The 24,322-nt window shown below is 40.4% G+C and overlaps 2 protein-coding genes across 2 annotated transcripts in view; both read left to right on the top strand.

The window, feature by feature from the left end:
- The first annotated feature begins 2,459 nt into the window (after positions 1-2,459).
- Positions 2,460-12,176, top strand: LOC118416789. Its single transcript, XM_035822036.1, has 12 exons — positions 2,460-2,705; positions 4,167-4,354; positions 5,315-5,546; positions 6,152-6,351; positions 6,886-7,038; positions 7,588-7,726; positions 8,303-8,455; positions 8,987-9,169; positions 9,887-10,011; positions 10,759-10,846; positions 11,238-11,340; positions 11,673-12,176. Exons 1-12 carry the CDS (start codon positions 2,516-2,518, stop codon positions 11,731-11,733), a joined length of 1,815 nt encoding a protein of 604 aa, XP_035677929.1. The 5' UTR covers positions 2,460-2,515; the 3' UTR covers positions 11,734-12,176.
- A 651-nt stretch (positions 12,177-12,827) lies between these two features.
- The window catches only part of LOC118416790, a 12,886-nt gene continuing 1,391 nt past the window's right edge, over positions 12,828-24,322 (top strand). The window contains exons 1-10 of the mRNA XM_035822038.1: positions 12,828-13,018; positions 15,130-15,209; positions 18,300-18,404; positions 18,977-19,211; positions 19,720-19,910; positions 20,786-20,938; positions 21,607-21,757; positions 22,551-22,703; positions 23,505-23,675; positions 24,038-24,156. Coding sequence (XP_035677931.1) covers positions 12,967-13,018; positions 15,130-15,209; positions 18,300-18,404; positions 18,977-19,211; positions 19,720-19,910; positions 20,786-20,938; positions 21,607-21,757; positions 22,551-22,703; positions 23,505-23,675; positions 24,038-24,156 — 1,410 coding nt within the window. The 5' untranslated portion in view covers positions 12,828-12,966. The remainder of the gene's footprint in view (positions 13,019-15,129; positions 15,210-18,299; positions 18,405-18,976; positions 19,212-19,719; positions 19,911-20,785; positions 20,939-21,606; positions 21,758-22,550; positions 22,704-23,504; positions 23,676-24,037; positions 24,157-24,322) is intronic.

Genomic DNA, 24,322 nt, shown 5'->3' on the forward strand with positions numbered 1-24,322 from the left:
CTGTCATGCACCTTGAATTTGAAGATATAAGCCCCTCTTAAATGAGATAGATAGCCATGGCAAGTTCATCAATAGTCCATGAAGGTAAGCTGGCTAAGGTGCCAAGAAAGGGAGTTTGCCCAGAAAAGGAGTTTGCCGTCGAAGGGAGTTTCGCCCTGCTTTGACCCAGGGTGACACGTTTTAAGTGTTACAGTGGTTTTATTTCTTGGTGGTAGCAAAGAGCTAGCACCCCCACCCACCCCTTAAAAGTTTTTCCCTGATACTGAAACAGCAAGAAAACTTGTTGCCATATATGTGTCACTAGGCACAAGAAGGGTCTGCATGAACAAAAAGTGGGTACTGAGTGTTTTGCAGTGTTCTTTATTCATGTTTGAGATATTTCTGTAATATTTAGTGTATTACAATAACCTCACAAAAGTAGATTCACAGTGTCAGAGACTTGCAGGGAAAGGTCACTAGAAAAGCAGTGAAAACTAAACCGGTACAAAGCTTGAAGATTTACAGTACTCATGGTGAGTGATGATCATTGTGTGTTTTCTGTTTTTAATCCAGGGTTGTCCATAGAGGATGTGGTGTCAGCAAAGCTGGTATACGACAAACTTACAAGCTCCTGATGAGATGTCTTCCAAAACCACGCTAACGATAATTGTCAATTTTTACTATCATAATGATAATCTTTATTACTCGAATCAATGAATTGTACACTAATATGGGGTCAGTGTTGGGCTCAGAATGAAGATGTTCTGGGTTTGAGACTCGCCATGCTTCTGACGTCGTGCCCTTGGGAAAGACCATGACTTTGCATGACCTTCCCTGACTGAATCTCTCGGCTTATGTGTCAAAAGTGTGCTGAAAAAAACACACACGGATTTGGTGCAACATAATGTATATGCCAACATTTGCCACCTGAGCCATAACTGTCTGACATTAATTTTTTTATTACTAATTAGTGCTCCAGTCAGAAAAGGTCATTCCATCTTTTGATAGATTTTGCTGCATATGGAAAAAATTAGGATTAATTCCATTAAGCCTAGACAAACATTGTGTTATGATATTAAGAAATGTCTAAATTGGAATGAAATGTCATGAATTTTTACACAATGATTATAGAAAATGATTATAGAAAATGAAAATTGGAATAAATTTATGCTGGATACAGGCCGTTTACTAATAGCAATCAAAGTACATGTACATGTACAATCAAAATATCAATATGCATATGGCTATTAATTAATAATTCCATAGAAAAGGCATGTCATTAATGTCTTGGAAGGAAACAGTTATTATCTGGTATGCAAATATGCAGTCTCAATTGATTGTTATGTAGAGGTAATAAGCTTTATGTGCCTTATAGACCATGCAAATAAATATGGAACTTTTCATTTTTAAAATAGTCGTGGTATAGTAAAAAGTGCAATTAGGTATTCTTTGGAAGTGTAACTTAATTGATAATATGCATAAATATTCATGCGGTGTGGATGTAACAGTTGGTACTAATGTGACAGAAATTTAAAGAAAAATTACTGATACTTTTTATACAGTCATACAGTAAACCAGGTGCTATGATTCATATTTTATGTAATTTTTGCTATCTGGAAGATATATATTGTATTTTTGACATTTGAGAACTTGTTTTAGTAAGTCTTGCTACTACTACTTTAACATAGACTTTGATAACTTGTAATGTCTGTATGATTTTGAAACAGATTATACTGTATTTCTACAGATACATACGCGATTGTATTTTTAAAAATTGTACTACATTTTGTACAAGATGGATTGTGTTCATTTGCCTTTTTTTAAATGTTTGAATGTTCAGCATTTGCTTGAGTGTCACATATTACCTTGTATTGAAGAGCATTTATTCGTCTGATAAGTGCGTTTGGGGAGACACTTTTTGTTTGATTTTTTAAAAGAGTTCCACAGTTGCCGAAGTGAATGGTGACTTTCTAGCGTACTTTCCAAGCAGAGGTTAAGCGCTGGCTTGTTTTTGGTGTGTCTTTAGCCGTTTTTGTTTGGCTTCCTATTTTGTCAGGTTTCCATTTGGGCACAAACTGGTGGACAAAAAGGAAATGTGACAAAATACCGGCAGAAATTTGAGTCTAATAAAGACGCCTTTAAGATGCGCATGCCAAAAACAAGCAGAAAGCCTAGCCTATCCTTGGATTCCTAAGGGTTTGAAAAGACATCACTGTCAGCAAAATCTTGTTTTCTAAAAAGAGTGATCAGCCATCACACATACATGTACAAATACTAGTATAATATAATCATTAACTCCTACTAGTCTGTGTGCACATTTACATCCAGGTATGAGGTGAGGTGATGACAAACTCACACTAAATATGACCAGGTTAGTTCGAATGGATGAAACCTGCGCCGCAGCCGACCAACCAATGTTGAACTACTAGTATGTCAGCTTCGTATTTACATGTAAATACACTAATTACACCCCCCGTATCATCCAATGGACAAGAAAAACCGGTTCTTATGATAGCCAGCTACATTTCACCAGAAGATGAGACTCCATCGCAAGCGCGCGTCGCGACGTTTCAGGCTTTCATCGCTTTTCTCATCAAGGCAAGCAGAACGTAGCGAAACCACAGAATCCGGCATAAAAACAAGGCAGAAGAAGAACAAGTCCAAGATGCGTCTATGGATAGCCAGTTTGCTTCTTGCGTACTCATGGTTTGTGGCCAAAAGTACAGGTGAGTTTGCTTATGAGTTGTCTTCAAACGAAACGTATGAGCGACTAAATGTAGCTTCGGTCCCCAAACCAGTTATTATTTCTATTTAACAAGGACGTTTTCGAGCTGTCTTGACTATAATCTTTATCGGTGGAATATGTTGGTGTAATAAATTTGGTCTGTTCTCACCTGAATCGTGACTGGGAATTAGGCATACAAATTAATGCAGTCTATGAGAGACAGGTTCCACCTGCACCTGTTATTTTGCATGAATGTGAACAGAATCTGTCAAGTTATGCCAATTATTTCTTTGATCTGACTTGTATCGATTTACAAGATTTCATAAGATGTAAGAAAAGAGGTGGAATCAAAGTTGTAAGGTTAGGACAGGCGACATGTAATATGTGTTGTTGTTTACATGTTGTCTGCACCCTTTGATCGGGGCTACTTCTTTGTGTAATCTAGTGTCGTAGTTTTACAACTGACTCTTTAATGCAAACTTCTCCGTCCCATACCCTATTCGACAGGCCCAAAACAGTTGTAAAATAAAATGAAATGTGATTTAGACTATGACAATGCGCCAATCCTGACAATAATTCACAGTTAGTAGTTCAACCAATTATACAGAGCATGACAATATCGGTTCGACATATTTGGCAATGCATTTCTATGCCTTTATTTTGCATTCCAATCCGGGGTCCGGCCGGGATGTTTGTAAAAAAAGAAAACTAGAAATGTTTACGTAAAATTATACACATCACTATTATCTTTACGTCTTGTGTACTTTTATATCATACTTTTCGTTCCCGAAAGCTGCCCGACCTGGCTCCAGTTTGGAAATGTGACGTACGCTTTGGCATCATCCGCATGTAAAGAAAAACTACATCTTGTATCATTAGGCCACAGCAAGTAAATTTTATGGATGACATCCTCTGCAGACTGCAAAATTAGTGCAATCTAAAATTAAAAAAAACAAGATGGGTGAAAAAAAACAAGATGGCTACATTTTCAAAATAGGCACCATAAAGTTGTGATGACTGTTGTAAACAGAATTAAAGGGACCAAACATGCTATCAGAGCCAACAAGGCATTCATTCCTGTATCTAAGACATGTACTGGTGTGGTAAAAGTGACATTAGTGTGGTAGACTGGCATCGCCAACAAAGTTGGTAACCACACTCATGGCTTCCATATTGGTGTCACTTTTACAACTATCCAATACGTTTCATTTCTACATCTATAATCCTAGGTAACTCGCAAGTGTCACTTCCACAAGTACAATTATTAGCCTACAACACAATATATTTGCTCATTTTGGTACTTTGTCGTCATGTTGACCATCCCTGCAGAAGAAAAAAATCTTTTTTTTCTGAAATCAGGCGAAAATTAATGCGCGCGCTGATGTCATCCAAAAAATTTACCTGCTGTGACCTTATACAAAAAAACTATATCTTGTTTCATTACACTGTTTTTTCCCCACAGGATCAGGAATCACCTATGAAAGCTCTGCAGATAGCTTACGTCACCTGTTGGACAATCACTTCTCGTCTGACCGTCATCACGTGACCAACCCCGAGGGTAAGGAGGATGCCGTCATCTTCATCACGGAGCAGTTTAAGAAGTACGACCTACAAGTCTTCTCACAGATGTTCGACACGGACACCAAGGGGGTAAGTTGTAGATATAAGTAGTTTTAAAACAGTTGATGTGGTGTTACATTATGGATAGGACGGAATGTCGCAAACCCGAGAACAATATGAATTACCCATTATTTTGCCAATGTTAAATAGATGTGCGTCTGGAAAAAAGTAAAAATGTAGAGAACACTTTTGTGACATGTTTTAAAAATATTTCGTCAAGATTAAATAGATGCACTCGGTAAAAGACGGTACCATAATTTAACTTATAAATATGCACATTATAGCTATTTTTGTAACGACAATGTTTGTCGAGTGTAAAGATGACCCAAAAATGTCTTAAACATACACGGTTTCACCATGTTCCAAAGATGTATACAACCAAGGTACAATACAATCATTTAAGGTCAAAGTTAGCATTACGCCTTTAGTACGTAGTCGGGCATTTATACAGAGGAAGATTATGGAGAGTCACGATTGGAAAACTATGTCATTTTTGTTGAGTAGTACAATGCTTAACTTTATTCATGATCTTTATTTGCATGTTCCTGCCCATGTGGACTAAATGCAGCAAATCCCATGATGGGATACTAATAATAATAGACTAAGTACTATAACATGTAGTATTACAATTGAATAAACAATACATCTGCAACTATGCTATCACTATATCTAACGTTTACATGACTCTTCCCTTTTCTTAAAACATGTGTATACGAACTCACAGAGTTTGTGTTGTACAAAGTTGTCTGTGGTTGTCATTATATGTACAAACAGGTTGTCGTTGGTTAACTCTTTACTCTTTATTCTGGACAAAGGTATACACGGACCAAATTTTCAGCGACCACTGACGCCTTCTTCGGGATAAATACTGATGATCTTAGCATTTAATTTAATTGTATTATGATTACGACCAACACAGATGAGCTTCCATGACATTTTTGTTGCGTTTGGACATATTTCAAAACGAGGGCCATCGATTGTTGTTTCCAGGTCAAGGGACGAAACATCATCGGGACCTGGCCCGGCCTGAAGACGGGGACGGCAGATGACCGGCCCGTCATGGTGGCCGCTCACTACGACACGGCCCGGGGCTCCCCGGGAGTGAGCGCGGACGGCTCGGGGATGGCGGCTCTACTGGAGGCCGTACGGATCATCACCGCCCGCTCCTGCATGCAGGAAAACTCCGTCATCTTCGCAGCCTTCGACTTCGAGGTGCACGAACGTAAGTTCAGTGGGAAACTAGCATGTGGAAAATGTATAACTGTGAAAACACAAACAGATAGACCAGGCGGTATACCTGATAGGATTGAAGCGTCCTCCGTTGACCGTCCAGACCTGGGATGTCTGTCATATGTCTGATAGGCGACTAGTTCTACCAGCTCTGAATTCTCTTCTTGTTGCTTCCTCAAGTTTGAACTTGAAAGACAATATCCCCACTCACTTCCTGCCACTCACGGCTACTTACAGTGTATTCGAATACGTAAACGTATGGACACAGAACACACATAAACATGGTGACACACCAAAAGTACAACCTTTTACACGGAAAACCTAAGTACACCATTTAACGTCCCAGAGGCATTGCTAACAAACAACCATACGTAGATATGATAGGGCGTATTTCATTTGACTTTTTAAAAGTGACTGGATGTGGAAAAATACCACTCCTGCATTAGTTTTTTTTCTTTTACTCCTATAGAAAGTCACACTTCGGACTAAAAAAATATGTCTGGAATAGAGTGATCAGGTGAGCGACCCAACCTCAGATCTGAGTGGACTCCAGGCTACGAAGTACCAGTATCTCAGTATCAATTTCTACGTTTTCAGAGGCCAGTCTGGAACACGCTGCCTGCCATGGCGTCGGCTGTGGAAGTGCCAACTACCTGAAGGAACTCCTCATTCCTTACATCAAAAGTCTTGGGATCTCCTCTAGCGACTTCCAGGGAGCCTTCGTGCTAGACTCGGTCATGAACTTCAACAGTACAGAGGACAGTCAACGGATCCCTGACGAAGAACGCTTCAAGGAGGTACGATATGTAACAAGCTGCAAGGGGGCTCATATTTACACCTTCCCAAATGCTAAGTGCTAAGAAGAGATCTAGAGAGTATGTACCGTTTTTAAAGCTTTAGGTATGACTCGGACGATCTAAGACCTCACTCACGACGTCGTTTCTTTCTGACGTCAAAAGAAAAAAAATATTTGCCACCAAAACGAAAACCATTGCATATCAAGGTCAAATGATATAAAAACTTAATAGTTAATGCCGTATATCTAAACTTTAAACTTACCTAAAACAATAAGAACGCTGATGGCCAAGGCGATAAGCAAAGGCCAGAGAAATGAAATTACTTTCTTATTGGGATCGCATATACTATACATGTAGATTTTGTCTAAAGATAAAGAACTGAGCCTCTGGACTCAAATAGCACATGACATTGCACAGTTCAGTGGATGTCTAATAGAGTAGAACTCAACAGAAAATGGCACATTGAACTACGATCGTACATTGAGGAACGTAGCCATAAGTGGTATTAATTTATATGTTGGTAATTTTCTCTAGGCCCCCGGATTTCAAGAAGCGTACACTCGGATAAAGGCTGACGGAAATAAGGGTGATTTCATCGCTCTGGTCGGGCGGAACTTTGACTCTTCCCTGTACCAGACCTTCATCTCAGCATGGGAGTCACTTCCTGACATCAGGTTTAAAAACCAGGTAACAAAACACTTTTAGATGCATATGGTTGTGAATATTAAAGCAAAAAAGCATTGTCTTTGTACTGAAATTCCTACACTGAACACTTCTGTGACACGTATTGTTAAACATACTACTGTCTCCTGCGGTTACCAGGGAAGTAACGTGCGCTACCTCACCTTAGGATTCAATGTGCGTTACGTTGTAATACCGACGGGCGTGTAGCAAACTCAAAGATAAAAGCCAATCCTGCACCAGATGGTACATAGAGCAGCGCCCAACAACGTTTCGCTGACCATTGGGCCACATTTATTACTCACTTGTACATTACAAAAAGGGGGCTGGTCCTGTAGTAGTGTTGTGTGTGTTCAACTGTCAAAATATTTCCCAAAAGCTGATTGCTAAGCAGAGAGAGCAGTGTGCACCACTTTAAAGCTTTTGGTATGAACATTGAAACCTCATTCATGACCAACCGACTTTGCCACTGCACCTGTCAGACGAATAAACAAGTAAATCAACAAAAGGAATCGGTGTTTCAATAACGTTTCTCTTGTTTCTTTTCTTTCTTAGCTGCTGCACATGCCAGACAAAGACCTCCCCGCACAAACAGACCCATACTGGGACGTGTACACCATGATGACCAGGGGAGACCACTACAGCTTCTGGACCACCGACTCTGACCTCAAGGCTATCCACATAACTGACACCGGTGAGCCTAGATTGATCTTTGTTCATGTGAGCAGTACGTTTAAAATACTTGCGATTATAAGTATACCAAATATAAGTTTCCAACCATGCACGTGTAAAAGCAACCTGTTGGCATCCAATATCTCTAAGTCGATACGTATATCGCTTGGAATAGTTACTGAAAGTGCCCATGAAAATAATTTCATCAGGTTGGTAGGTCAATTAGGATAGTTTTCCTTCACACAAGTGATTAAATCTTAACTAATGACTTCTGGAAGTCAACCCCAGTTATGAACCGTGACGAGGGGGAATACAAACTTAGCCACGTTCGGGATTGTGTTCTCGACACAAAAGCGCCACCTACGTCGGCTACGTATAGCAGCGAGAAGCAGAACTCGAGTTAGAAGCTCAGAGGAAGACGTCTGATAGACTCGAAAGACTAACTAGTTGTGTAAAAGAAAACTATTCAAAATTTATGTGGTTGTCCACGGAGGTTCTTTTTTATCAGTCCTTTTTTCATCTATGGATACACACATGTAGTATTGTCAAATCAAGTCACTAAAGATATCCCTTCGTGATGTGTAATTTGTCATTCCAGTCCAGGAGCGCGGATACATGCATGAATGTTACAACAAGCCCTGTGACAACACGGACCACCTGACTGCAGACAACATGGCGTTTCTGAAGAAGGTTACAGATGCCACCATCACGGCAGTCATGCAGATGGCAACGTATCCTGACAAGTGTCTTGGTAACAATCCTTTTTTGTCAGAGTATGAAACATTTGTAGACGAACAATAAATACTTGTCTTTCTGCTGACGATTGGTAGTCAAAGAAAAACTTATTTTAGTTGTTGCTCTACTTTCACAAGACATACAGGCCAGGCTCAGTAAGATTGGTGTTACAAGGCTTTCTTTTAATTGATCTTAGCGTTTTGGCGTTGTACCAAATAGGCTTGTATGTTTCCGCAAAATCAGCACATGCGGCGTTCCACTTTCAAAATTATATTGTTGATTGCACACCATTCTTACCGTCATTTCCATAACTCTTACCCATACATGTCTTAGACAAAAGGAGAAAAAGAGCACCGAGCGAAAGAAAACCACGGCTATTATCTGGCCTGTGTTTACACAAACTCTCGCTGGATGGGCTTAATGACCCCCTCAACGAGTGTAAGGCCGATCGATAGGAGCGCAATTTTAGTCAAGCTAGGCCATTATCATCATAGCTTTGGACGCACAGTCTCCACTCACATACTTGTATGTCTTCTCGTTGTTTCAGATCCTGACACGGAATCCCCTGATCTGTTGAAGAGTGGTATAGTTCTTGACGGGAAGTCATGGCGAATGACTGCCGCGGGAGAAGAGGAAACATTTTCCTTCGCCGTCATCATCAACAAGGTCAAACCTAACGGTGCAGTGGAGGCTGTGATGGAGAACTCGGAGATCCAAGTACCGCTAGATGGTAATGAGGGCCTACATGTGGCTTTTCCGTAATAAGGCGTTGGATTTCTAATTCATGTAATTCGTAGCGAGCAGCATTTTGCGTGATTGACTTCTTTGATTTTATTGTATTACGCAGGGTGGGTTTGTAAAGTCAGTGTTGATTGTTGTCAGGATACCCAAATGAAGACCCTTGGTAAGCTTTAAATCAGGTTAAGAATGAAGAATATAAGATGTACAAATACAATTTTTATTGACAGCTCTGATATAAACGAATGTTTTTAAACTGTATAAACTGTTTTAAACGTTTCCCTCCTGGACTACCAAACCTAAAATGCTGTAGCGTTACTATTTGTCATTTGACTTATTTTCTCTTTGCCAGTTTTAATCAAATTTTCCTTTTTCAGAAGTGATGACGATGTCGGATGTTTGCTAGATTGCAGACCACTATATGCATTTTGCATTTCAATTTTAATCAACAAAAAAAGGTTGACTTATCGCCAATGGTGGATTCAAAATTTGCACTCCAAAAAGCATCATAAAGGTCAACTAGTCTGGTGGATAAAATCACACAAAAAATCACATCATTGAAAGCGATGGAACAACCTTCCGTCTAGCAATCTCTTGACCACGATATAAACATGCCGATAGATGTATACACAGAAAGTGTAGATCTGTTAGTTTTCTTCTACATCACACAGTAATCATACATTATATTCTGCACATTTTCCTCCTGCAGTTGTTGGAAGGTACAACGCTGAAAACAAGAGACTTGTCCTCCGTCTGGCCGAGCCTAGTCACACGACCAAGGCCACAGCGATGGTTGACCCGGCCTTACTACAGAGGTGGACCGTGAACGGGGAGGTAAGCACTATCCTCTACATTCAGACATTCTATTTATTTATCAATTTCAAGACAAGTGGATTGCCCCTTCAACTTATTGGGAGTTAATTTCCAAGAGGGCCCACTATACATGAAAACAAAACAAAACATGTTACATTCAGTAAGAGTATAGGCAACCAGTGGATAACATACAGTATATACATGTACTGTATGTAAACTGAGGCGTCATGAACAAAATCAGTGGTCAAAGGTCAAACCAATAACGTCAAATATGAAGGTTAGATACTGGAGGAGACATTGATAAAGGTGGTATCCCACTGCATTTGGGACACCAGTGTAGCGCTGTGGGGTTCGTTCACTGCGGCACAGTTTTGTTGTTTTCTCAGTTTTTTTTTAATAATTTAGATATTGCGTAATACGTTAAAGTATGACCCAGAAGACAACAAAATACACAAAACTTAAGAAAATTTGTTCTTTATCTCTGAAATTCGTTGAGTATCTTTCGAACCCCGCAGTGCCTCACCGGTGCCCCAAGTGCAGTGAGATACCACATTAATATAGAAGGTGGAGAGACTACTACTGACTGAGCTTTAAAATATAACCTATTGCATAATGATGATGATGATATCGCACAGATGTTACTTGGAGATAACGTTGTATCACATGACGAATATGAGTGTATTTGAAATTCTTTCTTACCAATAGCGGGGATTTTTTTTACCTAATCCTCTCTACAAGGCTTTAATCTCTTACTGTTGATATTTTCAGGTTGTAGGTTTCCCCGGAGGTTTGGTGTACTATGGTTCCGTAAATGGGATGCAGGTTAAGGAGGAGTTCAACATCGCCTACTCAGAGGGTAAGGATAACCATGCATTTCATTACATTTTCTATCATTCAAAATCATTAAATGTAGGCATACAGTACCTCATTGCTTTATTACAAGCATCGTGTATCGGTATTTACTGAATACATCAATTGACCATCTTGTTGGTGTGTAATCTATCTATGTATTTCAGATCAGAAACCCTCATGCGTAAAAATCTACTTTATTAGTCCTGGCAAAATCTCATTTGAAGAATCAAATCGCTTGTGAATTGATCAGTCAATATGGTAAGGTACTGTAGGCATCAACAATTTGGTGGGACATCATTGGTCGCCTATGATCTACATCTATACTATGCTATCACTTATCGTCGAAATGAACGTTTTGAATTAATATATAACCCTTCCGTTTTTCATCCCCACAGACCCGACAGTAGGACTCCGACAGTCGAACACAGCTCTGGCCGTCATCTTCGTCATCACACTGGTAGTGCTGATCGCTATAGGGGTCTACCTGTGCTACGTAAAGTAAGTAACATAAAACGTTTGTCACACACTTCTTGGTATGATTCTAACCTGTTGAAATACAGTGGAGAGTTTTGTATTTCATGTAGTCAGACACAATGTCACAATAGCGATGTTTTCATAAGATTCAATTTGAAGTAGTTGGATTGAGACATCTTAAGCTTGGTATCAAATATCATCATAACTGCCTAACTCTTTCGCTTGCTCGCTTTATAATAGGTTTGGATATCCGGATATAAGAACAATGTATAGAGACTATAGACTCTTACACGACTTTCTTAATTCTCAATTCCTCAAGGATAGCATTTGACAATTTCTTCTCTTCTTGTTTATAGGCGCAACTACAGACCCTTCACCCAGATGACGGAGAAGACCTCGATCAACGTCGTGACATAGACGACACCTCCGAAAATCATTAGTTATAGAAACATTATCTTTAATGGTTAAATACAGAGAAAAGTGGGGGCTGAGGCTTATAATGGTTCACTAGCAGATATTTGATAAAAAGAAATCGTCAACAATGCAAAAACTGAAATTTTGACACACCTAATCCATTTTTGTTTGTTCCCGTTACGAAACAATCATGAATGTAACCATAATAAAATTGTAATGTTGCAACTTATCCCTAGTCAATGTTTCTCATGAGCATAGTATCGTATGCGCTTTAGAATGTGTTTAAGAATGTAATTGTATGACCAACGGAATATATCTAATACATCGAGATCCATTAACCAATGCGTATTGTTTACTCTTAAAGGTAATAACACATTGCAGAATTGTGTACAGATGTGGATGTCACTCAAATGCACAATACATTAAAATAGTGTCATGAAATTGAATTAGTTTTAGAGAAGTCTTTGCATCTCTTTATAGCTCTGAATTTAATGACTGATAATAACAAGATAAATACTGTTGAAATTCCATTATAAGATCTCTTAAGTGTTTTGTTGATGAATTGTTAATTAAGATACACTTGAACGAGTTCTTGGAGTCTATATCTTTCATCTACTCACCAACTATATGACCCGTGCCAACCAATGACCCCCAACCTTTACGGCTCCTGAGCTTAAGACAAGGGACTATTGAGGCAGAAACATAACGTCTACCATTTGTGAACTGTTCACACACACACCCTCCCGCCAAAATATGACAAGTAAACCGAGGGTTTCCCTATCGCACACTTATGATACTGTAGGTATCATATTTTTGGGCTGTGCAGTATGCAGTAGGGAAACGAAACCTCAACCAAGGCTTCTAGATCTAGAATTACATGTGTGCTGTTTACACACACACACACACACACACACACACACACACACACATACATACATACATACAGACACAAACAGACAGATAGATACACCGAAAACGTTAACCTTCTTGGCGAAGGTAAATATAATGCTAGGACAGTGTATAATTCTTCTACACAAACGCCCGTTCTCTGCATGCTTGACTTATCAGCAAAGCAAGCCAATCGAAAAGACCGGATTTTCAACTTTCAGTCCCCGACTGCAGAGACTTCGTGCCTACCCGAGGGTTCAGCACGTATGTCTGGAGACGGACAGAAACGTTCATTTTGAGCGTGGTGAATGTTCTGAGTCGTCGGTACTGAAGCTTGGACATCTGAACATGGATCTCAACAAACGGCTGGCGGTTGTGTTCCTGTTGGTGGCCATGGTTGGTAAGTACATTTGGATCAAGTATGTGCGTAATACTAGTCTAGGAGGGGGGGAAAACTTGTTGACATGACGAGATGTGCTAAACTATCGATAGCTATTCTCAGCGAGTGAAGGCATTCTAAAGTAAAATGCAAACAAACCCTGATACAATTCAGATCATTTTGAAGGAGCGAAAGTGGAGGGTGCACATTGCTGAAGAATGCGCAACTCTCGAACCAGTATCAAAATTGACAACTTTACTGAAACAATTAGCCTTTCAATTGCAAACCTAAGCTACTATTGGCTAATTGTTCCCATTTCATGATATGGTCCAGACTGTAGGAATCTGATTTTCTCTCACACTAATTTGATGCTAGTAGTCACGTTATTCTTGTTGCAAAAAGGGGTGGAACCAGATCAGATAGTTACCACAAGGCCGCCTTAATTGGTCTCATGACCTTTAAAAGTCGATAGTCCTGCATGTAAGTACAGACTCTGGGTCTAAACTCCACTGCAGTCCCAGAAGAGACGTATCATTCAACTACGAGCAGTTTCCAGATAGCGTTTATATAGGTTAGGATTGCTTGTCGAGATCCGATGGATGTCCGGCCAGAGCAACAAAAAACTAAAATCGTGCATACATGACCCCGAGATGTAATGTTAGACCCATTTGTTGGTACATGGTCAAGAAAAAATTGCTAGGTGGGGTACACAACAAAGGCTACTTTGCATGCTTTGGAACAGTGCAAGGCCAATCATGGGGTTATTTGGCACGCCATGCTACAACCTGGGTAACAGCTCAGACTATCTATCACATTTATTTTGTTAAAAAATGTTGTCCAGTCGAAATCCGTGATAACTACTTTTTCGCGTGTTAACGGTTATCACAATGGTTATCACATTATTTCACCAGATTCTCTTACTAGTGAATTAATGAGATAGCGCCCCTATAACTCATTTTTTCACTAGTCTAGTAGATTACAATAGCTGGTTTTGTACTAATGCTTCTTATAAGTAAATTAATAAGTTAAGACCCCTCTAACTCATTTTTCACCAGTAAGACCACATTTGAAAGCCTTGCACTGGTATCTTTTGTTTGGTCTTGAATTTCTTTTCAGGATTAAATAAATGTGCAAATCTTGGGTAGCTTTACAGCTATCTATTCTATACTCCACCAAATGTGGTGAGACTTCTGACATTTGAACATTTCAGTTCATTGCCTGATAAGGGTGGGAGGTAACCTTTTTAAGTCGAGTCAGGCAAACGTAGTAGTCTGCTACAAACCATGTCTGCCTCCAGCCCTGTATGTGTGAAGGTTAATGACCCGTCCCGAGGTGCGAAATGAACTTTACAGTCTGATGGAACCTATGTTTCCTTAGCCTGGGTACCATCCGGATAGTAGTTCGCTCCTATGTTCGCTTCTGCTATCCAGACGGAACAGCAGAGAAGCGATATGTATCAATGTATAATGAATGTCAGAGCTAAGCGACTGTATATAGTATATAATGAACGCCTGAGCAAACTACTTTCTGGATGGTACCTAGGCTAATGTTTCTCTACTTCTTACACCTAAGTAACATTCATACTCCTAATGAATTTCGACAAGCCTTGATTGTAAAACATGTCTGTATCTACCTTTCCACTATCACAAAGAAGCGAGAAGAAGTAGAATTCACTTAGTAGAATTATCATATAGCCAGGGGACGTGGGCTAATCAGACGGCCCCATTTCATGCTGGTTATGACGCCGTAACAGCCGTGCATTAAATTTTTGATTATCGCACGTGTGCATTAAAGACGTTTGAAAGTTTAAACCAATCAGAAGGACAGACAAACAGGACGCTGGCCAATCAGAATGAGATATCCAGGAATCGTCTATCTGCCAAGATAGGGGAATAAGTACAGGCATGGCTTCGCTCACTCGGTGGTTTTATTCGGTGGTTATAGCAAAGGACCAGGCGTTATGACACCATATACACCTCGTGGAGGGTCATTAACCCTTAATTATAAGATCCTAGTGTTGGCTGACAGTGCATATATTCCATATATCTGTCAACTAATCTTTTGTTGTGGACCTGTAATTAACCCAGTGGGTATATATGTACAATGAAGGTCTTCATTCGTACATAACACAGGTACCGTTGCCTGCCTGAGTTCCAAGGAAAACCTACAGAAGATGCTTGTGGACCATTTCTCGGCCAACCGCAATCATCACCACTAGACGAACGGACCTAATATGTAGACGTATGCTGACGGATTACAATTTGCAACACCTGACGGATGCTGACGTATGTTGACAAATGCTGACGGATCCCAAAAACCATCACGAATCCCAAAAAATGACGGATCCCACTTACATCCGCAACGCATTCGTAGGTATCCGTAACTCACGGTGGATGCAAACACGGAACCCGTATACTTACGTGCTTCGTGACGGATGCTAACACTGCATCCGTATGGATACTTCCTAAATTACGGACCCTATTCACATACGTAACGCATTCGTTGGTATCTATAAGTCACTAACGGATTTAAACATTGCATTCGTATGAATACTTTACTTTTAACGTAAACAAAAGCATACGCCGCAGGATAATTGTTTATCAGCAAAAACTGTTCAGATGCAGACGAATTCGCAACATCCTGACGGATGCTAACGGATCCCCAAGATTACCAAAAGTCACGGATCACATACACATCCGTAACGCATTTGTTGGCATCCGTGAATCGCTGTGAATGCAAACACGGAATTCGTGTGCTTACGTAATTGGCGGATGCTAACACAGCATACGAAGGATACTTACTTTTATGTATGCGTGACTAGCACTCTTGTTTTTGAGCATATATTTTATTTTTTAGATTGGTCATATCTTTCCCCCTTTTTGTACCTCGGACACCACAGTTTGTAATGTCAATACAAGTGAGACGATCCACGTTACGCTAGATACCAGGATACTCGGATTCGTAAGGATACGAAATGGTTTTTTTCTGCATTCGTGGCAAGATTACCAACAATGCACTGCTCCAGTGGATTGCTCCAGTGGAAGGGATTCCATTGGAGCAGTGCATTGTTGGTAATCTTGGGATATCTTAAATATGCGACTCTGTATTTTTTGCATCCGTACATTGGGGCGGTGTATTGTGGGTAATCCAATCGTTGTCGCTCTGACCAATCAGACTGCACATCAGTCAGTTTAAAAATAAAGCTGAGATAGTCAGCGTTGTCCGTGAGGACCGCAATCTTTTTGTACCTCAAACTTTGAGTTTTGAAACGTTGAACTCGGGATATGGATTTGTACACACGTGTGTGAACTTCTGTAGTAGGGTGATGTTGAGGCGGTGAACAAACTCAAGTGGCAGTCGACGGACGGGACGGCGATCGAGGGACTGAAACAGCCAGCCCTGTTTTGTAGTTCGGCGTCCTAGCTGGAGCTATTTTACATCACTGTCCTGCGGATCTCACGGCGAGGTATGTTTTATACAATGATTGTTTCCAAACAATACCCGCTTTGAATTCGTCTTTGTGACTACATTCCTTGTTGGCAAGTAGTTAGTAGCGCTTTTGGTATGCTTGGGCTGATCAGAAACTTATCAGAAAACGACATAACGGAGCCTTACAAAACACAAGTCACAAGCATGATACTTGCTGAGTAACTGTTGACTTATTTGGGAAAAATTTGAATCATCATCAAAAGAGTACTTGTATACACATATGTTTGTCTCAAGCCTGGTGTTTATTCGCATAGGAACATTCTGTTCCAACGGTGTTTACGTGTTTGTTTATATGCGACGTCTCGTACACAATGCAAAGTCCGGCCGGGGAAGCAGATCACACCTTGTCACTAATTATGCAACGCTAGACTCAGTAGACTGTTTCTGCCGCGCCCTCCCGGGGGACTTTTTTGGTATGATAATGCGGAATGTAACGGTGATAGTGGCGATACCACAACCTTGCACAATTAGATGCATTTGTTCCTGTTGTAGAACAAGCCATTCACCATTTCTTTTCATATACATCCTAATTACTTTGACGGACGCATCCATCAAACATGGATGCTTTAGCTATCTCAAAATTTGATGGGATTAATCTTTCTCTTTTTCAGAAGGCGGGTCGACATTCTCTGGCCGTGTCAACAGCTGGGAGAACACTGGACTACAGGAAGGGCACAGAAGGAATTGAGCTGGGAGGGATCAGGGCGTAACTAGCCTGAAAAGAAGCGAAGCACTGTCACTAGTAGAAAGGAGACTTTGTGCTGTTGCGAGAAGCTGTACATACTGATACTATAAGTCATGTTAGTTGTACTTTACAAGCTGGATTCACTATCTGTATCCTGTAGCCGGATGTGGAAATTCCTTAGAGTTGGACATCGCGAAGACTTTGATTTGTAATAGAAACAGATATTCGTAGAAGCAAGATTAGCCACAGACTCCCATGTCAGCTTTACATAAAAGTCAAATTGTATTCACGTTTGATCCTATATTCTATTTGGAAGTATAAGAAGTCATGTGATATTGGCGGTTAAAGGATTAAACTTTCCCTTAACATAATTAGATAACAGGGACTCTCTGTACATACCTGCTATAACCCATTCTTGTTGCAATATTGTATCTGTATACATATCATGTGGCAGACAGGATTCGGCCTCGATGACATTACGTCGTTTAGTTCTTCTCAGGACTGGTTTAGAATAAGATTATTCTGTGCATTCTTTTCTATTTCAAATCGTGTTAGCCTTTTATAAGAAAGTAATTGGGCACACATGATATTGTGATTTGTCAAATGTGCGGAAAATTCATTAAAGTGACTTTGTATCTGCAGAAAATCCCGTTTTGGATTCTTTATGATCTGATCATACGAAGAAATCCCTAAAAAAACGACTTCGCATCCGCGGCAAATGCCGCATTGGGATTTCTTAGGATCCGACCATGACAAATATACGAAGAAAATCCTATAAAAACGACTTCGCATCCGCGGCAAAGGCCGTTTTGGGACCCGTTCATTCCAGGTATTCGAAGAAATCCTTTGAAAAACGACTTCGCATCCGAGGGAAATACCGTTTGGGGATTCTTTACGATCCGATCATTCCAGGTATTCAAAGAAATCCCTAAAAAAACGACTTCGCATCCGTGGAAAATCCCATTTTGGGATATGTTTGAGTCTTTTCATTCCGGATCCCAAAAATCCAAATTTCGGATATTTTAGGGATCCAACTCGAATCCGTTTGCATTCGCTAGCATTTGTTACAAATACGCAAATATCCCTGCTCGAATATGGCTACATCCGATACCCTTTCCCCTAGTGCACACCGGGAAAATCGGGAAACAGTCCGCGCTGCAGTACGTCTATGACACCTTCATAGAGCACGATCTGCAGGTCTTCACCCATACGTTCGACACCGATAACCCAAAGGTAAAAGAAACATGGAATATTTTCGACCTTTACTTAACCTTGCTACATTTTCGGCCTAAGCCGTTTTTCAAGTCTTGAAGGATGGAGGAGGTCAGATGGCTTTCTTTCTTAATAGTACACACAGTGATTTACAGTTCAACATTTCATATTCGTGTTCAAAATAGAAATGAATTAACATAATATCAGTCTATCTCCGCATAGTCAGAACATGATTTCTTGTTGGGCATTATTCATAATATATAGTCTGCTCTAGATCTAAAATATCCGATCTCTATGTGCAGTCGAAAAACTGATCGAAAAAAAGAATGTGATCTACTTGTAAAGTAAATAACAGAATTGAAATATAACTGGAAAAACACGGACAAACAGCTAAAACCAAAACCTTCCCGTAAATCAGTAGACTCTTCCATGACCTGGACGACGCTGTCTGATTAATGACTAGTTCTACCACCTTTGACTTAGTGCCTATACTTCCAGTCACTCATGTGTCTCTGTTATATATCATGTGTTTCTATAGTTTTGAGTATGAGGCACTTCAAATGGTCAATAATTTTCCACCTTACCTTCAATAGGTCAAGGGAAAGAACCTTATCGGAGTGTGGCCGGGCACGAGGGCGGCGACTAAGAATGACCGCCCGATCCTGATCGCTGCCCACTACGACTCGTACCTGGACACGCCGGGCGTGTGTGCTGACGGATCCGGCATGGCCGCCCTACTGGAGGCTATCCGCGTCATCACGGCCCGGACATGCATACAGTACAACTCCATCATCTTCGCCGCCTTCGACTTTGAGGAAAAAGATACGAGTAAGTAATTTTTACTCACATGGGCTGCTATACAATTAGCTAATAAATGATAACGTCACATTTCCCAACCGGAGCCCGGTCGGACTGTTTGCGGAAACGAAAAACAGAAATTATTTAATTTTTTTATTTTTATTTATTTGCCAATGATACAACTCATTACACGGATCTGCCTAGGCAGCTTTGGGCTGGTAGCGGCAGATCCACAGAGATACAGACGAACATATATCATCGGTTGACGTGATCGCACATGTTCGCACATGTTTATTAAGTCAAATCATACACAAATAATGCACAGGACTATTCTCTTTACGTCCTGTGTGTTGGGGTGTCTTTTATATCATACTTTTCATTCCTGAAATTTTTACCTATGCAGGTGTGATAAAAATGTAACGTTGTAGCATGTCTTCGCTATCAACAGAGATGAGTTTTCATAGCGATGTGTAGACCATACTAGCTCACAACTTGTGTCACGCAACGTTTTCTGATTTTACCGTGATCGTTTTCATAGCGACACAAGGATCGGCCTGCCGAACCTTCGGCTGCGGTAGCCGTGCGTACGTCAGTGAAGTCCTGGTGAAGTACCTGAAGTTTGTGGGCATCAGCTCGGCTCAATTCCAGGGCGCCTTCATCCTAGACTCCATCCTGAACTTCAACGACTCCGTGGAGAGCCAGAAACTCCCTCTCGGCGACTTTCAAAACGTGAGAACACTACTCGACGAATAATGCTAGTTCTCCTTTATTCATTGGGTAACCTATGTCCGTTATATTTGAAACACGGTATTGGGGGATATAACGCTGGTTCACCTTTATCCGACAGTAACTTATATTCGTTGTTTGTAAGAAAAACGTATTTAAGGATATGAAGTCGACGGACGGTGGTTTCAAATCGGAACATTTTGATAATATTGCAAATTTGAAACCACAGTCAGCAGACTTGATACTCCTAAATGTGCTGTTTTTAAAGACAACGGATAACGGTCACCCCACGGATAAAGGTGAACTAGCGTTATATCAAGTCGACTAATAAAGATGGTTTCAAGCTAAGTCCGTCCGTCGACTTGATATCCCGGACTACCATGCTCTTAAAGACAACGAATATAGGTTATCCAGCGGATAAAGTTGAACTAGCGTAAGATATATGAACAGTATTAACAGTGGGTAACGAATGCAGTGTCCATCTGCGAATGTACTGTCAGCGACTCGGTACAAAAAGAAATGGCCAGTAATATTGTTTTTATGAGTCCAAGAAATGACGAGAAAAGGCTCAGAGATCCTGCTATGTAGGCTACCCTTTCCACTACTAACTCATCACTGCACAACCGTCGAGGGACAAAAATGGGATTTTATTTGACCCCTTTATATTCTATATTTGGAGTGTGATGCAAGATCTTAAAGTATGATTCAAAAGACAGCAAAACACACAAAAATATAAAACAATATTGTTTTAAATCTAAATTCATTGAACGAACTGTCTTGGTCACCTAGCGGTTGCCATCTCTATTGAAAAACAAATTGGGAAGTGTATAATTATGGTATTTTCCATGCTCTCACGATGTATGCTTTTTCTACTTCAGGCACCAGGACTACAGGACGCCTATAACGCCATCACCGCACACAACCGCAAAGGGGATTTCGTGACTCTTGTAGGACGAGACCACGACAGCCCTCTGTACCAAGAGTTTATGCGAAGCTGGAGTAATTTGCAACTCCTGCATTATAAGGACCAAGTGAGTAAACAAAAGAATTATTAATTGATAAAATGCATATCAATTATAATCTATTCTTTGCATTTGTTTGTGTTTACTTTACTTTTTGGTATGGCGGCTTTGAAAAGGAACACCTGTCCCGCTATACCTTCCACTGCGTTTTAACATGTTGGACAATTTTGATAGATAAATAGATAAATGAAAAGAAATAAGAAACTATGAAAAACTAGAGTTCCTCCATTACACACCTTCGCCAAATAATCAAGGCTTGTTATGGAGAGTGCCTCTATTGAAAACTGTATGATCTCATTTATGCATTACTAAAAGACTATCTACAACTTATCGAGTTATGCTGTTGACATATATGCAGACCCACACCATATCCACTACACCATGGCACAACTGAAAACATAAATTTCTGGCGAAGGTATTATATCACTGATAGCAATTTCCCAGTATCATGGTAGTGATACAAAAGACCAGATCTCCATTTACCAATACATTGTATATGAATGAAGACTTTTATTATACGTATATACTCACTAGTACAGGTCGCAACAAAATGATAGATCTAACAGTCTACAAAGTTAAGCTCTCTTTATATGTATACATCCTACTACAAAATACTGTTCATCTTCTATTCAGATAACAATACCTACATATCAGTTGTTGCTCTTCACTTCCTTCAGTTGATGCGCATCCCCTTGAAACAAGTGCCACCCGTTGCTACACAGGAACACTACGAGTACTGGCCTGTCTACAGGGATCTGACTTACGGGGACCACTACAGCTTCTGGCAATACGACTCTGACCTCAGGGCCATCCACATCACTGATACCGGTTGGTACTTTAAAAGTTTGGAGTATTCCTAGATCGTAAAAGTGTTAAAACAGTGGCGGGGTCGCGTGGCGTAACAGCAAGAGGTCCCGGGTTCGAATCCTGCCATATGCATGTCACCAATACTGTACCCTTGGTCTTACAACAGGCACTTAACGACACTTTTTTTTTCATCTCAATCAGGTGAAAATAAGTACCTATCTAACCTAGAAGGCTCCATTTGATATCAGAAGACAATACATTTTGGTACTTGAGATTTAAGTTGTTTTTTTTAGATCATAAGATGGCCAACAGTGGTTAAAGGAAACGGAGAGAATGCCTATATATAGATGCAGGCAGAAGACCCAATAGAAACTCTACGTTTTTCTTATTAATGCTTTAACTTTGGTTAACGAAAACTAAAGTATTAGTACCGTAGGTTGCTACTTGACCGGTGCACCATTCACTGATACAAGTTTGTTTCCGATAGTAAGAACTGTCCGTTGATTTTGATTTGATTTATTCGGCTGTATAATCATGAGAAATACAGCCAGGGCTACCCAACTAGCCTGAGGCTATTATCAAGGGCTAGCCCTGGTAACATTACAATATACGTTATACAATAGTATACAGTATACGTTATTAAAGCTAAAATGTAAGATATATATTAGATAATGTTCTAAAATAGTACAATCCACGACAAATTGAGCTTCATCTTCTACTGTGTTCAAGTTAGGTACAAAATCAATTAACAAATCTAACAAAACAAGTGTTTCTAAACAGAACTATGCTATTTTTATTTCAAACATCCCGCCAGGCCCACTGAGAGGATACATGCAGGAGTGTTACCACAAGGCCTGCGACAACACTGACCACCTGAACCAGCAGAACATGTTGTTCCTGAAGAAGGTGACAGACGCAACGATCGATGCCGCCATGACGCTGGCTGTTTTTCCTGAAACTTGCAAAGGTACAATGTAGTTATAATCATCATTATCATCCTCTTAATCTTCATTATAATCACTGCAGTAAGCATGTACTTGATATGCTGGCCGTTATTGTTATCTGTTCTGCTCTGTTGTCCCCATGCTCGGCAAAGTAATGGTATATTCGTTAGCTGAACTGTGAATCCTTACTCTTGTATCATGTGATTCTAAAGGCGGAGTGATTCAAATTTCTTTGCAGAGTTATGCAAGTGATCTAGGTAACAATTAGTGTGGCTGGTGAGAATGCTGTAAAATTGTACACAAAGGTAGTGGTTATATGCCTCATTAGAAAAGAAGTGCGGATGCTTTTGTCGTCTATCTCTCTGTGTCGCCGTCCACCAATAACCCATCTCCATCTGCAGTTCTGTTCCCAGTTAATGTAGATTTATTCTTCACCTTCTCTGATAGACAATATAGTATACATGGTAATTATGTTATCAGCAAAAAGATAAAGACTACCTTTGGTGAAGAGGTTCATCAGTCACGTATGCATACAGTTACTACAATTTTCTTCAATCAATGACTGTTTTGTCAAGATACAGTACATACATCCCAAATTTTCGATGTCTTCCAGCACATAGTCTCGTGTTCTCTCGCGAGAATTGAGGCTAGGTCATTCCCCGTGACAAAGATGTGCTGGTAGACATCGAAAATTTGGGAGGTATGTACTGTACCTTTACAAAACAGTCATTGATTGAAGAAAATTGTTGTAACACAAAGACTATCTTTGTCCTTCATGATTTTAAGACAAAATGTGTTTGTTTGCCCCATGTACTTGGGTACAGATCCATGGGAAAATTCCCCCGAGATGCTGAAGAGCGGGATATACCTTCAAGGGAAGGTGTGGGGCGATAACAAAAATCGTCATGGATTCACTCTCCACCTGAAGGAGTTCAAACGAAACGGTGCCGTGGTGGCCACGATCAAGAACGGTACAGTGGAACTGGACCTGGATGGTACGGTCATTACATTTTTAGACATGCGTCTTTAGCTTGTCCCTTGGAATACAACCCACGCGTAATGTCAATTGTGTACCAAAAAGCTAGAAAAGACAAGAACTTAAACTTTCCGGAACGACACAATGAGCCCATTCCAATTTGCGACGGGGCAGATTTTCAGTGAAATTACGATCGTGCGATCTAAAAATTTCGGTCGGAGTTTGCTTGAAACGTGACGCTGAGTTTTTGGCGATATTTAGCTTTGTTAATGGAGATTGTATGAAATGATAAAAGCTTCTCACATTATCTTAAAGCTTGTGTGTATTTTGACCAAAATAAGCAATGTCAATAAAAAGATATCGTTTGATGCGCAACTTTAGGTCGCTACAACGCCGACAGCAAGAAGCTGATTCTCCGTATGGCCCAACCCAGCAACACCGCCGCCCTGCCAGTCAAGTACGACCCCGTGTACCTGATGAAGTGGACCATGACGGGCGAGGTAATAGATCTAGTTTATCATGTCAATGACCATAAGAGTTGTACGTAGGTTGGGAACAAGTCAGGAGCAAAAGCACACTACGGGCACTTAGCCTCCTTCACCGGCCTCTCTGGGGGCCTTGGCGTAAGTTGCTGTTGGGGGGGGGGGGGGGTCGATTCCTGGATTT

The sequence above is a fragment of the Branchiostoma floridae genome, chromosome 5, assembly GCF_000003815.2.
Source record: "Branchiostoma floridae strain S238N-H82 chromosome 5, Bfl_VNyyK, whole genome shotgun sequence".
Taxonomy (NCBI): Eukaryota; Metazoa; Chordata; class Leptocardii; order Amphioxiformes; family Branchiostomatidae; genus Branchiostoma; species Branchiostoma floridae.